Raw genomic sequence first — 13,645 nt, 5'->3', positions numbered from 1 at the left:
ATACAGGTTCGGGCCGCCAGAGTAGCGTAATACCCTACATCATGTTTGCAATATTGTATATTGCGCCCTTCGCTTGGGTGTTATTTGGTGTTAAGAATTTGGTCCTCTGTTGTGGTTCTATGAGGTCTTCACCTACCGATCTAGGGACCCCTACCCTCCTTTATATACTCCAGGAGGTGGGTTTACTAGTCGGTTATAAGGAGGAGCCAAGATTATAGGATATGAGTCCTAGTAGAATTACAAAGGAAACCTAGTAGGAGTTCGTCTTCTTTCTTCCTTACGGGTATCGGGGATCTATCCGCGACACTAAGGCCCCCTTTGTTAGGGCTTCTCCACTGGCTCGTGATGAAGCCCTACCAAAGGGCATCACCAAAATGGATTCAGCAAAAAAAGGCTATGTGATACTTGCTCTTTGGAGCTGAAAGTCGGATGAGGAGCTAAAAAAACTGGCTCCCCACGGCTTCACCCTTGAGCAAGGGGCCACCTGACATTTTGGTCCACCGGATGAAGGAGCGAAGGCGCGGCGGAGCACCATAGTCGGCGGCGTTGGGGCGGAGCGGTGGAGCACCACGGCAGGGGGCAGCGGCGTGGCTCGGAGCGGTGCGCCAGAGAGAGGCTCGGTGGAGATGCAGTGGCGCAGGAAGGTCTGGTGGAGACGGGATGGCGGAGACAGAGAGGAGGCGACGGGCAGCCTTATTAGATAAGGAAGAAAGAGAAACGGAAGGAAAGAAATGAGAGGGAGAGAAAAAGATGGGATGGAGAGAAAAATAAATGGAAAATGAAAATAAAAAAGAAAAGAAAAGAAAAGAGTATGATGATTATTTCACTTATCTAGCTATTAGCTATTTTTAACTACTCGGAGGAATTTCTAACGTGAGAAAAAACTGCTCCATTGGAAAAGTTAGAGTCGCAGCCAAATGAGTGAGCCCCCGTGGGTTTCATTTATGGGCCGTCGCCACGATTCGGCAGTGTCATTCCCCTTGGGCTGGCTCGGCCCGGCCTGCCACGCACCGACTCCACTCCTCGCCACGACTGATATATAAAGCCCCGAACCCTAGCGGCCAGCGCCTTCGTCACCAGGTCCAGGCAGCCTCTCCCCCGCGCCGTCACCTGCGCCGCCGCCTCCTTCCTACGCCCCTTCTCATCCGCTTCCTCAGGTACCGTTTCTTCTCGGCTGCTCCTCGCTTGATCTATGCTACTTCATGCTTTCGCGACTAGATTCGATGTTGTATTGTGCCGCATCCTCGTGCTAGTAGTGATTTGGTCCTCTGATAGTGATTGCGTTGTTGGTACTCGCATGTCCATTTCCCTAGGGTTTGTGGGTTATACGTGCTCGCTCGGTTCTAGGATTTGACTCTTATGGATGGATTCATCTGGATCCGGATAATTACATAGATTCTGTAGGTTGATTTGTTAGTCGTAGTTCTGGATCGAATGTTTATAGGTTAGGGTTGCTGCAGTTCCTTTATTTTGAGAGGCTTTTGCTGTGTAGTTGATTTGCTGTGTAGTTGATGTATATGTTAATAGTTGCAGCGTCTTTGTTTGATCTATTTTCTGATCTGATCTGTGGAATTGTTCTGTCACTGCTTTTCATCATTTTGTATACACTCCTAGCTTGTTAGCTGGCCTTTAAATTCTGCGCAGATACTTGCTTGTTTGCTCTGGTTACTGTTTCTAACAACTGATTTATCTGATGCAGCGGTTTAAGCTTCACCGGCAGCCATGGGTAAGGAGAAGTCCCACATCAACATTGTGGTCATTGGCCACGTCGACTCTGGCAAGTCAACCACCACCGGCCACCTGATCTACAAGCTTGGAGGTATCGACAAGCGTGTGATCGAGAGGTTCGAGAAGGAGGCCGCTGAGATGAACAAGCGGTCCTTCAAGTACGCGTGGGTGCTTGACAAGCTCAAGGCTGAGCGTGAGAGAGGTATCACCATTGATATCGCCCTGTGGAAGTTTGAGACCACCAAGTACTACTGCACCGTCATTGACGCCCCTGGACATCGTGACTTCATCAAGAACATGATCACTGGTACCTCCCAGGCTGACTGTGCTGTCCTTATCATTGACTCCACCACTGGTGGTTTTGAGGCTGGTATCTCAAAGGATGGCCAGACCCGTGAGCATGCTCTCCTTGCTTTCACTCTCGGAGTGAAGCAGATGATCTGCTGCTGCAACAAGGTATGATCCTAGAAATCGAAGTGCCAATCATGTTTAATTGGATGACATCTTCTTGAATATGCATGTCAAGTCTTGATAGTTTGGCATTGTATAATTCCAAACTAGTGTACTTGCTGTTCCTTTTAGTAAACTGGATGCTTCATGTTTCAAGGAAATTGTGAGCATGTGAGTCATTTACTGAATTTGGCAGGCTTTCAATTTCATGCATAATGATTGCCCATCTGTTACCTATACATTTATCAATGATAGTAGTTTAGTCTTAAACGATTTGCCTCTTTTGAGTTTTGTTCTGATCTTAGCAAACACTTGTGTTGTAATATAGAATTGGAGCACATGCTGTTAATCATTTTGCTTTCTTATAAAATGCTTGCTATTGTTTGTATACTGTGGTCCTTTTACTTTTATTCTGGTGAAATCTGTTCGCTATCCTACTGTTAGTTGGATGTGCTGTTATGTGATGTCTGTCTGTTTGCTCTTGATCCATATTTGCTCCTACGTATTTGTTTGTCCATGCTATCTGCCTGTTTACATTTGCTTCTTGCTGTTGATATGCCATTGAAAAATGTTAATTATCTGGAAGCATTTTGGTTGGCATGTTAATTTTAATTGGTTTGTTCTTTGTTCTCTCGGTGAAAACTGTATCTGCTGTCCATGTTTCTTAAATAATTTTGGTATAAGTTGCTCATTTAACTGTTTGGTACTTCAAAGTTATTGGAATATTTCCAATGCGTGCAGGATGTTAGGGCAAAGTGTTGCATCATTAGTTGTATAAATATGATTGTGCTGTTACTTATGTACTGTGTAATTTAGTAATAGGATATGATGCGTTACCTTTTGAGGTCTGTATTTTTGTTCTTGCTTTATTTGTTGCATCCTGTACTAGCTAATTTTGATGTGCGTGGTATATGATGGTTTACCTATTAATGCAAGTGTGATACCTGTTAATGTTATTGATGTGATGTTCTCTTGTATATACAGTTTGCCTACTGTTCATGCGATCTCTTCCATTAAAGCTAATAATGATGTTCTCCTGCTACTCTATTTATATAGATGGACGCCACCACTCCCAAGTACTCCAAGGCCCGTTATGATGAGATTGTGAAGGAAGTCTCCTCCTACCTGAAGAAGGTGGGTTACAACCCTGACAAGATTGCCTTCGTCCCCATCTCCGGTTTTGAGGGTGACAACATGATTGAGAGGTCCACCAACCTTGACTGGTACAAGGGCCCAACCCTGCTTGAGGCTCTTGACCAGATCAACGAGCCCAAGAGGCCTTCGGACAAGCCCCTGCGTCTTCCCCTTCAGGATGTGTACAAGATTGGTGGTATTGGAACCGTCCCTGTTGGCCGTGTTGAGACCGGTGTCATCAAGCCTGGTATGCTTGTCACCTTTGGTCCAACTGGCCTGACTACTGAGGTGAAGTCTGTTGAGATGCACCATGAGGCTCTCCAGGAGGCCCTTCCTGGTGACAACGTTGGCTTCAACGTGAAGAACGTTGCTGTTAAGGATCTCAAGCGTGGTTTTGTGGCCTCCAACTCCAAGGATGACCCTGCCAAGGAGGCTGCCAGCTTCACCTCCCAGGTCATCATCATGAACCACCCTGGCCAGATCGGCAATGGTTACGCCCCAGTCCTGGACTGCCACACCTCCCACATCGCTGTCAAGTTTGCTGAGCTCATTACCAAGATCGACAGACGGTCCGGTAAGGAGCTTGAGAAGGAGCCCAAGTTCCTGAAGAACGGCGATGCTGGTATGGTGAAGATGATTCCCACCAAGCCCATGGTGGTGGAGACCTTCTCTGAGTACCCTCCTCTGGGTCGCTTTGCTGTCCGTGACATGAGGCAGACGGTTGCTGTGGGAGTCATCAAGAGCGTGGAGAAGAAGGACCCGACCGGCGCCAAGGTTACCAAGGCTGCTGCCAAGAAGAAATGATGGGCCTGGTGGTTAATCCTGCATCTGCTTTTGCGATACCTAGGTGCCTTGCCTCTATCACACAAGTTTTGTCCGCCACCACTTCTGTTATCCTGTAAACTGTTGAGGTCTGCTGGCGGTGTGCCATGTGTCTGTTGTTTAGGTACCATCTTAGCTTTGTTAAAACTTGAATGCTCCAATACCATGTGTACCCTTTTGTGAGACGTTATTCGTTGGATGTATTGTTGGGAGTCTTTCTTATCTTTGTGCATTTTGTTTATTGTTTTCTACTGTTTTGCTCTTCTGATTGGATTGTGTTTTTTCAAGCCTTGCTCCAGTAGAAAATGAAGGGTATTTGTTTTTGAGTTTTAGTGTAGTCTTTGGTGTTTACTGCAAAACGTGTTTTTCCATTGCCATAATGTTTTTTAGATGACAGTATATTATCTGGAGTTGGTCAGGAGTTCAGGACTTTGTCATCCTCTGATGCTCGTATGTTTCTGGTATCTTTTGGGAGTATATAGTTGTTAGAGAATCGAAGGAATGGAAGTGAAATTGACAGAATGAAGTGAGGGAATGAATTCTCTTGTTGATTACTGTGTGTCAGTGTTTACATATATAGACCCAAGGGGCATGAAGGTGTCCCTTCTGAAGGGGTGTGTGGCCCCTTCGTGAAGTGGTCCCTTCGAGGGAGTAACTACCACATGTCTAATTACATAATTAAATATTGATGTAAATATTATTTGTATAGCTCCTTCAAAAATCTTGTGGGAAAAATGTAAAGAGTGTATATATATGTTATAGGAAAAACTTCCTTTAAACCCCTTAGGGAAAATATAGGAGAAAATGTAATATGACATATGTGTTTGCTTTGATTATCATATGGGAAAAACTCCTCCAAAATCCTATGGGAAAAATATTACCCACTTGCATGTCCATATGCCATTAAAACTCCTTTAAAACTCAATGGGAAAATATAAGGAGAAAAATGATATGGCATATTTATATTATTGTCTCATTTCAAACTCATATGAGAAAAACCTTGGAAAGGAAAACTCATAGGAGATCAATAATATTAAGATTTGAGGATCATATTCGAATAACCTTCCCCAAAACCCAATGGAAAAATATGCGAAGGAATTCTATGTCTTTAATATCTTCTTCAAAACTCTTAAAGAGAAAACAGAAGATATGACATATAATATATCTTGAATACCACCTTTAAAAATTCCGATGGAAAAATAGGTGATATGACATATATTCTTATATTGATATTGCCTCATTAAACCTTCTATGAGAAATCTTTGTGAGGAAAACTCATATAGGAAAAAGAGCACAATATGATGATAGGTTAGGAAGTCTCCCCCTGAGCCTTGCAAAATTTGAAGTTGTTACTCACCTCTTACCATGAAAACCATTCTACGATGTAGTGGTTAATAAGTACATTAGTGAGTATATTTTGCAAGATGTTTCTTCCCATAAACATTTTGAGCAATATGATATTGCTATTTCATCCAAGCAATACAAGTTGCATTATCATTTATGGATAATGTTAGTGATTATATGCAATCACATTTTATCATTCATGGAAGTCATGCACATATACATGTGATGCTTTAGAATGATAGATGAAAGTTATTATTAGAGTCTATTTTGATGACTCATATGAAACTTTATTATCAATATCAGTCTATGATCTGGTAATATGGGGATTAGTAAGCTAGTATCTTCATATCCCACTTTGTCATGTCTTGAAATTAATTAAGATCTTTTAGTATCATTTCTTGGCACTATGTTTATCATCCCAGGGTCTAAATGGATAGTAATCCATCTTTAGGGATTGAATGACCACAAGTGTTGATGGATATGTTTGTCCAATATTATTTAAATATTGGTACAATATCAATTGAATATTGATAAACTGATATATAAGTCTAAGTTGCAAACTTAAACATAATTTGGTTTTACCCAAATTTCCATCTCAAATTCCGTCATAAAATGATTGCATGTTTGTTTATGTGTGTTGAGATGATGGAAAATCCAATTCAGGATTTATTTGTGAATACACATATGCAATCATTTTGTTTGGAGTAATTCTTCTGCGGAAGATACTCTCTTAGTCAGTTGTACTACAATCAACTTGACTATTTCAAGCCATGTAGTGACTTGAGTTATACACAATATATGTTGTCTATCAAAGTTATTTGATCTGCCAATGATTAAATATAAGAACATAATTTTCACATATACCATGATGGTATCTTGCTCGGTCTCTACGTGAAACCATTGCTACAATCTCTCATTATATCACCACCTTGCTTTCATAAAGAATGCATTTGTGAGAACATGTATTCTGTGGTAAATACATCTCACTAGTGAATGAGAGAAATACTCCATAATTGCCACCTTTAATTTGACCCAATTTGAGTGTTGATACACTCTGCCTAGGACTTTTGGTCTGGATCCAGTTTAAGTTTAAGGTGTATAGCAATTTTGAGGAGCATATGTCGATAATTTGTAGTCTTTGTATAATTGATTAAATGGAACCAATAGAGCATGTGAAATATTAACCCTTTAAAACTCTTATCCCATTTCCCATGATGATAGAGTTAGGGTGTTCCAATGACCCAGTGCTTGAATTTATGTGCACATGTACTAGGCTTTTGAATGCTGAGCATTCATAGGCTTTGGATTTCAATATCCATAAAATGTCTAATAACATGCATGATGTTGATTTGCATTTACTATCTTGGAGGATATCTCCCCCCATTTCCATCCCTAGTGACCATACTTATCCCCTTGTTATTTTAAATTGGGAGTTGAGTGATCTTGTTAGATCAACACTCTTTCTGGCACACTAATTGTAGGGATTGGATATGATGACACTTTTGATAAGTAAATGCATTTGGCAGACTATTTGTAATGTTTTACAAATATAAGATGTTCTGAACTGTTGATTCAGACATTCTGTGGTATGTACGTGGATGTGAGGATTGAATATGTATAATATTCATTTTGGATTCCTAGCATTCTATGTGTGGTATTAATATCCCCATAATGCCTGAAATTATCCTCAAAGTGTTATCAACATACGGGCTTGTGTGTAAATCCCCATATGATGCCTAAGGTATTATATGAATGACGGATAAGAATACCCTTTGTGGTCCATAATGCCCATGATGTATGTTGCGGTGGTGATATTAGTATGTGGAAAACATAACCAATCACGCACATGGGAAATATTTGGCTGCGGCCAAGTTTCCACGTACCAACTGCAATGTAGGGAGCCGCATGATTGCAGTTTTATGAATTTAGATTATGCGGTGTGTAAGTCCGCATATTACCAACTTGATGTTGATAAACTGAATTCTATTTGTTGATCATGCAAATAAGATATCTCGATAAGAGATTCAGTTAAGCCATAATTGATATGGACATATGGTATTTAATGATATAGTTCCCAAAACCAAATAATTCCATATTAATGGATGTGATCATTATGATCAGTAAGGACACATGGGAGACTATTTGCATATGCATGCATGAACACTTTAGAGTGCCCGTATAGTCCATAAAGGGCTTAATATGGCCAGCATATCTTGAATGCATTCAAGAAACTTAGTGGCTCATTATTTGAAATTTTAAAGTAAGAAGACCTTAAAATTAATTCCCTTGTGACACATGCGGTGCACAAAATCTGAGAATTTTAGGAATGCATGCTATGACCAACATAATTGATAATAATTTTTCTTATCATTCATGAGTTAGAATGATCAAGGCTATCATGCCAATTCTTGATGTAATCAAGATTGAAAAATTATTTCAACATGTCATATGGGATTGATGTATGTACATATAACATATCCCAGATGATATGAAAGGAATATTTAATTTCCATGTCCATTGTACCGAGTTGAGTGCTGATATTTCATCATTACTCTTGGTAATAGGTTTCGATACGAAACCATACAAAATGGATGTCATGAAAATATATTTGGGTGTTTGTAGAATACATGAGTGCATCTATAATTAATAATTGAATACCCATAATGAGAGTGTATCTCTCTCATAATTGTGATAGTGGTGATCCACTTAATGAAATTCCTTTTGTTTCTGGTTTGATCCCAAATGAATACCATGTACGAGGTACATGATATTAATGATGGACAATATACTACACATAGTAGTATAATATTGAACTAATGATGATAATTCAAGGGATAATATGGAGACATTTTGAGGTCTCATGTTTGAAATGAGTTTCAAATTTATCCCCATGAATTCGCTTGCCTCCAAAGAAGTGGAGGTATTGTTGAACCAAATATTTAATTTGGAAATAATTTGTACATGAGATGTACAACCACACTTTAGACAAACATGAGATTTGTCATTCTGGTCACTTTTAAAGAAAGTGACATTTTATGTATGAGATCCATTGTGTTGTAAATTCCATGAACTGATTTTTCTATTCTTTGTTGATAACTCTAATGAGAGTTCAAAGAATAAATGGATCTGGCTCCTTTGGATACTCAGATTTGTAAAATCTGAATGGAGGAAATGTAGTAGCACACAAAGGTACATGTGTGGTAATTTCAACAATGGATTGGGTACTTTGATTAGGGGAGAACAATGGTGGCATTGAAGCCTTGAGTCTCCTAATGATATCGTTGATATCAAGTTTCAATGGTGGAGAGTAAATTCCATCCAATGCGAATTTAGAAATTCCATTTTGGAAACATTAGTCATGTCCTACATGAGTAGATCATGTATTTAAATTCACTTGAGGTGTAAATTATATAGCATGAATATATTGTTGTGCAAAATTTAATCAAGTTGATACTTGATTACAAGTGAACTATTCTATGATTGACAAGTGACATAAGTCGTTGCACATGTTGTGCACTCCAATCTTGTGAGAATGGATGATCTGATGATCATTGCCAAAACATAGTCTTATGTATATATGACATAAGATAGTCACTTAAATATTTTGCACTTTTGTGCTATATTATTTAAGCAAAAGTTGATGCTTAAATTTAAATTCAAGATAATTCTTGAATTATTTGATGCAAGATCTTGTATATTCAAAATGCGTTTTGAATTACAAGTAGTATGCACCTTATATTTGTTACGCGATGAAATCACTGTTATTATCGAGTGTGACTCCATCACCATGTAGTAGTGAGTTAACACATCACAAAGTAATCACCAGAATGGTGTAAACTTTTAAAGTAGTGAACGAGGAACTCGTTGCTGTAGGCATAGTTTGCATGATTGCAATAAATGCCTAGTGAGTTAACACATATGTGTTACACTAGTAATATTAGGAGATCACATGAATAGTAATCCCCATGTTGGTGTTTTCAGTATGCAAAAATAGTGAAGCCAAGTTGATACTTTGCAACACAATTAAGGTATAGGACATGTTAATTCCTGCAGGAATAAATGACTTGATAGTCATACGCAAAGTTGTCCATTTATATGAAAGTTGGATATACACTTTGAAGGTAATCATCATAAATATGTAGATCTTTCAGTGATGAGCAAAAGCTGCCTAAAAGCATGATCTCAGGGCAGATAAATTCTTAGAAAGAACTTATCGCAGCCAGTGCCTAGGTCGCATCACTTTGTGTTATTCCAAAATCATATGTATAGACCTTAATTTTAATTTTGCTTGTATTTTCTACTTGATGTAGAATATTTATTATGCAAATAAAATGCATATGTAAAATTGTTCTAAGCACCCATGATGATCTGCAGATCATAATGATGCTTTAGTACTGCGATAATTTTTTTTATCCATAATACATAGGTGCTAATACCTAATGGTATTTCTAATGTGCATAACAACACATATATACAAGAACAATTTATCTAAAAAATATGTAAAAGATAAGCCTGAGGGTTATCTAAAAATTTGGAGGAGTCCAAAATATCAGCTTGCGGGCTTGACTCGCGCAAATTTGGCCTGTTGGCCCAATTCGCGTTCGCGTGGCCTGGTGGCCCGACTTGCGCTCGCACCGGCCTGCGGGCCCGCTCGCGCTTCGCTAGGCTCGTGGCCTGGTGGGCCGCTGCGGCGGCCTGGTTGGCCCATCTTGGTCCGGCCTGGTGGCCAGCCTATTGCAGCCTGGTGGCGGCCCATGGCCTTCTAGCCCGTGATAAAGGAGCGGAGGGGGGGGCACGGTTAGGGTTCCACACCCCCCACTCGTTGGAGTGCCGCCTGCGGGCTGTGCCCCTTCGCCGCCTCGGGTGTCCCCTGCGGGTTGTGCCCCTTCGCCGCCTCGGGTGCCGCCTCGGGTCGTGCCCCTTCGCCACCTCAGGGTGCCTCCTGCAGGCCGCGCCCCTTCCCCAGCCTAGGCGGTTGGCCATGGAGCATCTCCGGCCTGCGGGTGGCTGCCGTTGCCTGCAGGCGGGCGCCGCCGGTTGAGCCGCCTGTGGGCGGGTACCGTCGGCTCGTAGATCCTCCTGCGGGCGGGTCTCTCCGGATGGGACCGCTGGCGGATGGCCGCCGGTAAGTGCTGCTGACCCAATCCATTTCTCATCCTCCTGCTTCATCATCCCGATGCCCCCCAGGTTTGCCGGCTTGCGCCGGCTGCCGGCCGTTGGCCGGCTTGTTAGTGGTTGGAGGAGAGACCTAGCGTGGCTAGGTTCCAAGTGTCGCGCCGTATCCCCAGGCGGCGGTCCACGGCCGCCTTGCGGCCGTGGTTTTCTAGTGCATTGGTTGCCTTTGCATCCTTGGTTGCGGATGATGCAGATATTAGGGTACCATTCTCCTTGAAGAATGGTGGCGCCCCCCGTTGAGCCGTCATTGTCCCAATCACGAAGCTTGGGTGTGTCGCCTGGTGCCTGCCGATGGCGGTTGGGCTGGCCTGAGGGCCAAAACTGGCGATGTCGGTCTTTGCCCTTGGTGCGTTAGCGTCAGGGATAACCCCAATGCCTTGTATTCCAGTTCCATGGTGATGAATGCAGACTATTATCGGACGGCGTGTGGAGGACTCTTGCCGGTGGCCGCGAAGAGGAAGAACAAGGAAACCATCCTCAAGTGCACAGAAGCGAAGAACTTCGTCCATGGTGTTTACCTCTGTGATGTCGAGGCCTTCGTGCCCGGTGCCTCTGTTCTTTACGGTCTTGCGTGCGTGAGGCTTTGCCCAGTAGAGGCTAGCGTGACTGATAACGTGTTAGAGAATCGAAGGAATGGAAGTGAAAGTGACAGAATGAAGTGAGGGAATGAATTCTCTTGTTGATTACTGTGTGTCAATGTTTACATATATACAGGCCCAAGGTGCATGAAGGTGTCCCTTCTGAAGGGGTGTGGCCCCTTCGTGAAGTGGTCCCTTCGAGGGAGTAACTACCACATGTCTAATTACATAATTAAGTAATTGATCACTAATTAGTGATTCACAACAATAGTTATAGCATGTGTTCTATGGAATTTGATCGTTTTCGTGGTGCTTAGCTATGAATGGCCAGGGAACCGGTTCCTCTGCCATGTTAGAGGGACTGCTTCATCCGAAGTTTTGGTTGAACGCTATGATTGCTATCTCAATTGTGGGAAAGTTGAAAATTGAAGTGCTGTACCACAACAATGCGAATCTTTTTCCTTGGCTGGACACTAGTTGTAAGGCTCTAACAGATCAAGTTGCTGTTCAAATCAACATATATTAAACATAAGAGTAAATGTAGATTCTACGATTAGTCAACAAATATACTACAGCTGTTGTGGCAAAACATGTTTGAGGTATAGCCTAGGAGCAGAGACAGTCTCTGTTTTTTGTTTATAGATAGCGTGCAAAGTTCAGTACACTTGGCAGGCAGGGAGGGAGGGGCTTTGCAGGAGGTTTTATCACTTATATGAGAAAATGAATGTCTATGATAAAAAATAATACACTGCATTAACAATAGGTAAGCGAACTAATTAATTTTCTGGAGCTGAATTGGATTTACGAGGACCACACTGCAGAATATATGTTGATTCAGCTCATTAAATAACAAGCAGGGAAAATATATTAGTTTAGACTATTATTGAACAATCATTTACATACCTGAAGGTCCTCGTTCATGGTTACATCATGCAAGATCTTGTGGTTTGGATTCAGAACCATCTTGCTTGTTGCGTGTCTCATCATGATCTGGAAATGTAAGAGCCTTTTTCTTTTTGGCGGCAATAGCCTGGAAAGACAAAGAACATGACTATCCAATGATAGCAGGAGCAGAAGGTGCTATGCTTGTGATAATTATGGTATTTGGTGATCTTACTCGGCGATTTAAATCAGTTCACTTGCAAAAGAGTTTTTTATGATGTCTCGGCACTTTCAATTTTGGTTTCCAGGCCAAACAAAAATGTGATTTAGGAAATGAGAGTAGCAGTTTTCAACCATTTTCTATCGTTCTTGTAAATTGCCCTTGCTCTTAAAGGGAAGGCCATAGCTGGTGGCTAGACCGGCAGCAAGAGATGGTCTGGGGTGCAGCAAGGCGGCAGTGGCACCACAAATCCGCGGGTGACCGGAGGATAGTTGGTGACTTGGTGGAAGGTCCTAGTGGATTCAGTGGTCGGAGACGCTTGAGACAACGATGGAGGGTGAGGGTGTTGTAGAAAATGATCCATAAGGCGGTGAGGAGGGGATGGTGGTTGAAAATCTCACTAGAATACCACATCAGTATAGGAGGCACGAGGCCGGATCCACCCTGCCGTGGCCTCCTCGACACTGCGGTCGGATCCCGCGCCTGGCCCTGGCTTCTGCGCCGCCGCGGCCGCATCCTGCCCCCTCGCATCCTCCACACCGTCGCGCCTGTCGTCTCCGCGCCTCCAGTCGTCGTGCGCCGTGGCCTCCTCCCACCTCACTTCCTAGCCGCACGCGCCCTCTGCTCACTGTTGCTCCTCCGCGTGGCTCGCTGCATGACACCGCTCCCTCCACATGTCGTCGCGTCCTTCTCCCACCTCACCTCCTCCCACACGTGCCTCCACTTCCTCCACCGCGGAAAGCAGCTACGCAAGCGTTGGTTGCTCCCGCACGCACTTCCTGTTGCACCCTGAAATTTTTAGATTTCAGGATGTGATTAGAAAGAACAATTAAACAATAATTTCCTTATAATTTTAAAATTTTTCCAACACTTATTTTCTTGACTAGAAACTTAATATAGGAAAATAATTGAGTGTTTTTATGAATTAAATATAATGGTTTTGCGTGTGTGTTGCATTCATTCCTATGCATCTTGGTATTCATGAGTGCAAAGGTTTTAAAATGTGTTTAGATGTCGATTAGGTTCCTCTGAGAATTTTTCAAATTTTTTTGGTATTTATTCTCATTTTCCTAGAGCTAAATATTTTTATTAGAAGGCTCTAAAATCCTTTTCATGAGCTCCAAGGACTTTATTTAGATTCCTCATATCCCAATCTATCTCTGCAATTTTTCCTGGAATTATTGAGATTTTTAGAAGTATTTTTCGTGGTTTAATTGAATTATCTAGATTTTTCTGGATTTTTCCTTTCACGAGAAATTATTTCTGAAAATAATCTAATCCTATCCTTTTGGGCCAAGCCTACACCCGCGAG

General features: G+C 42.0%; 1 protein-coding gene across 1 annotated transcript; it reads left to right on the top strand.

Annotated features, from left to right (window-relative positions):
* Window positions 1-1,003: 1,003 nt before the first annotated feature.
* On the top strand, window positions 1,004-4,366 carry LOC101786823 (elongation factor 1-alpha). The gene is made up of 3 exons (XM_004962222.4): window positions 1,004-1,157; window positions 1,700-2,184; window positions 3,235-4,366. The coding sequence occupies exons 2-3, from the start codon at window positions 1,723-1,725 to the stop codon at window positions 4,114-4,116; spliced, it is 1,344 nt and encodes a 447-aa protein (XP_004962279.1). The 5' UTR covers window positions 1,004-1,157; window positions 1,700-1,722; the 3' UTR covers window positions 4,117-4,366.
* The last annotated feature ends 9,279 nt before the right edge of the window (window positions 4,367-13,645 follow it).

This window comes from Setaria italica, chromosome III (genome assembly GCF_000263155.2).
Source record: "Setaria italica strain Yugu1 chromosome III, Setaria_italica_v2.0, whole genome shotgun sequence".
Lineage (NCBI taxonomy): Eukaryota > Viridiplantae > Streptophyta > Magnoliopsida > Poales > Poaceae > Setaria > Setaria italica.
This window is presented reverse-complemented; position numbering and strand designations above follow the sequence as displayed.

Coding starts and splice junctions, on each gene's coding strand:
- LOC101786823 (XM_004962222.4), top strand. CDS start 1,723: ATGGGTAAGGAGAAGTCCCACATCAACATTGTGGTCATTGGCCACGTC. Junction 2,185..3,234: donor TGATCTGCTGCTGCAACAAG/GTATGATCCTAG, acceptor CTATTTATATAG/ATGGACGCCACCACTCCCAA.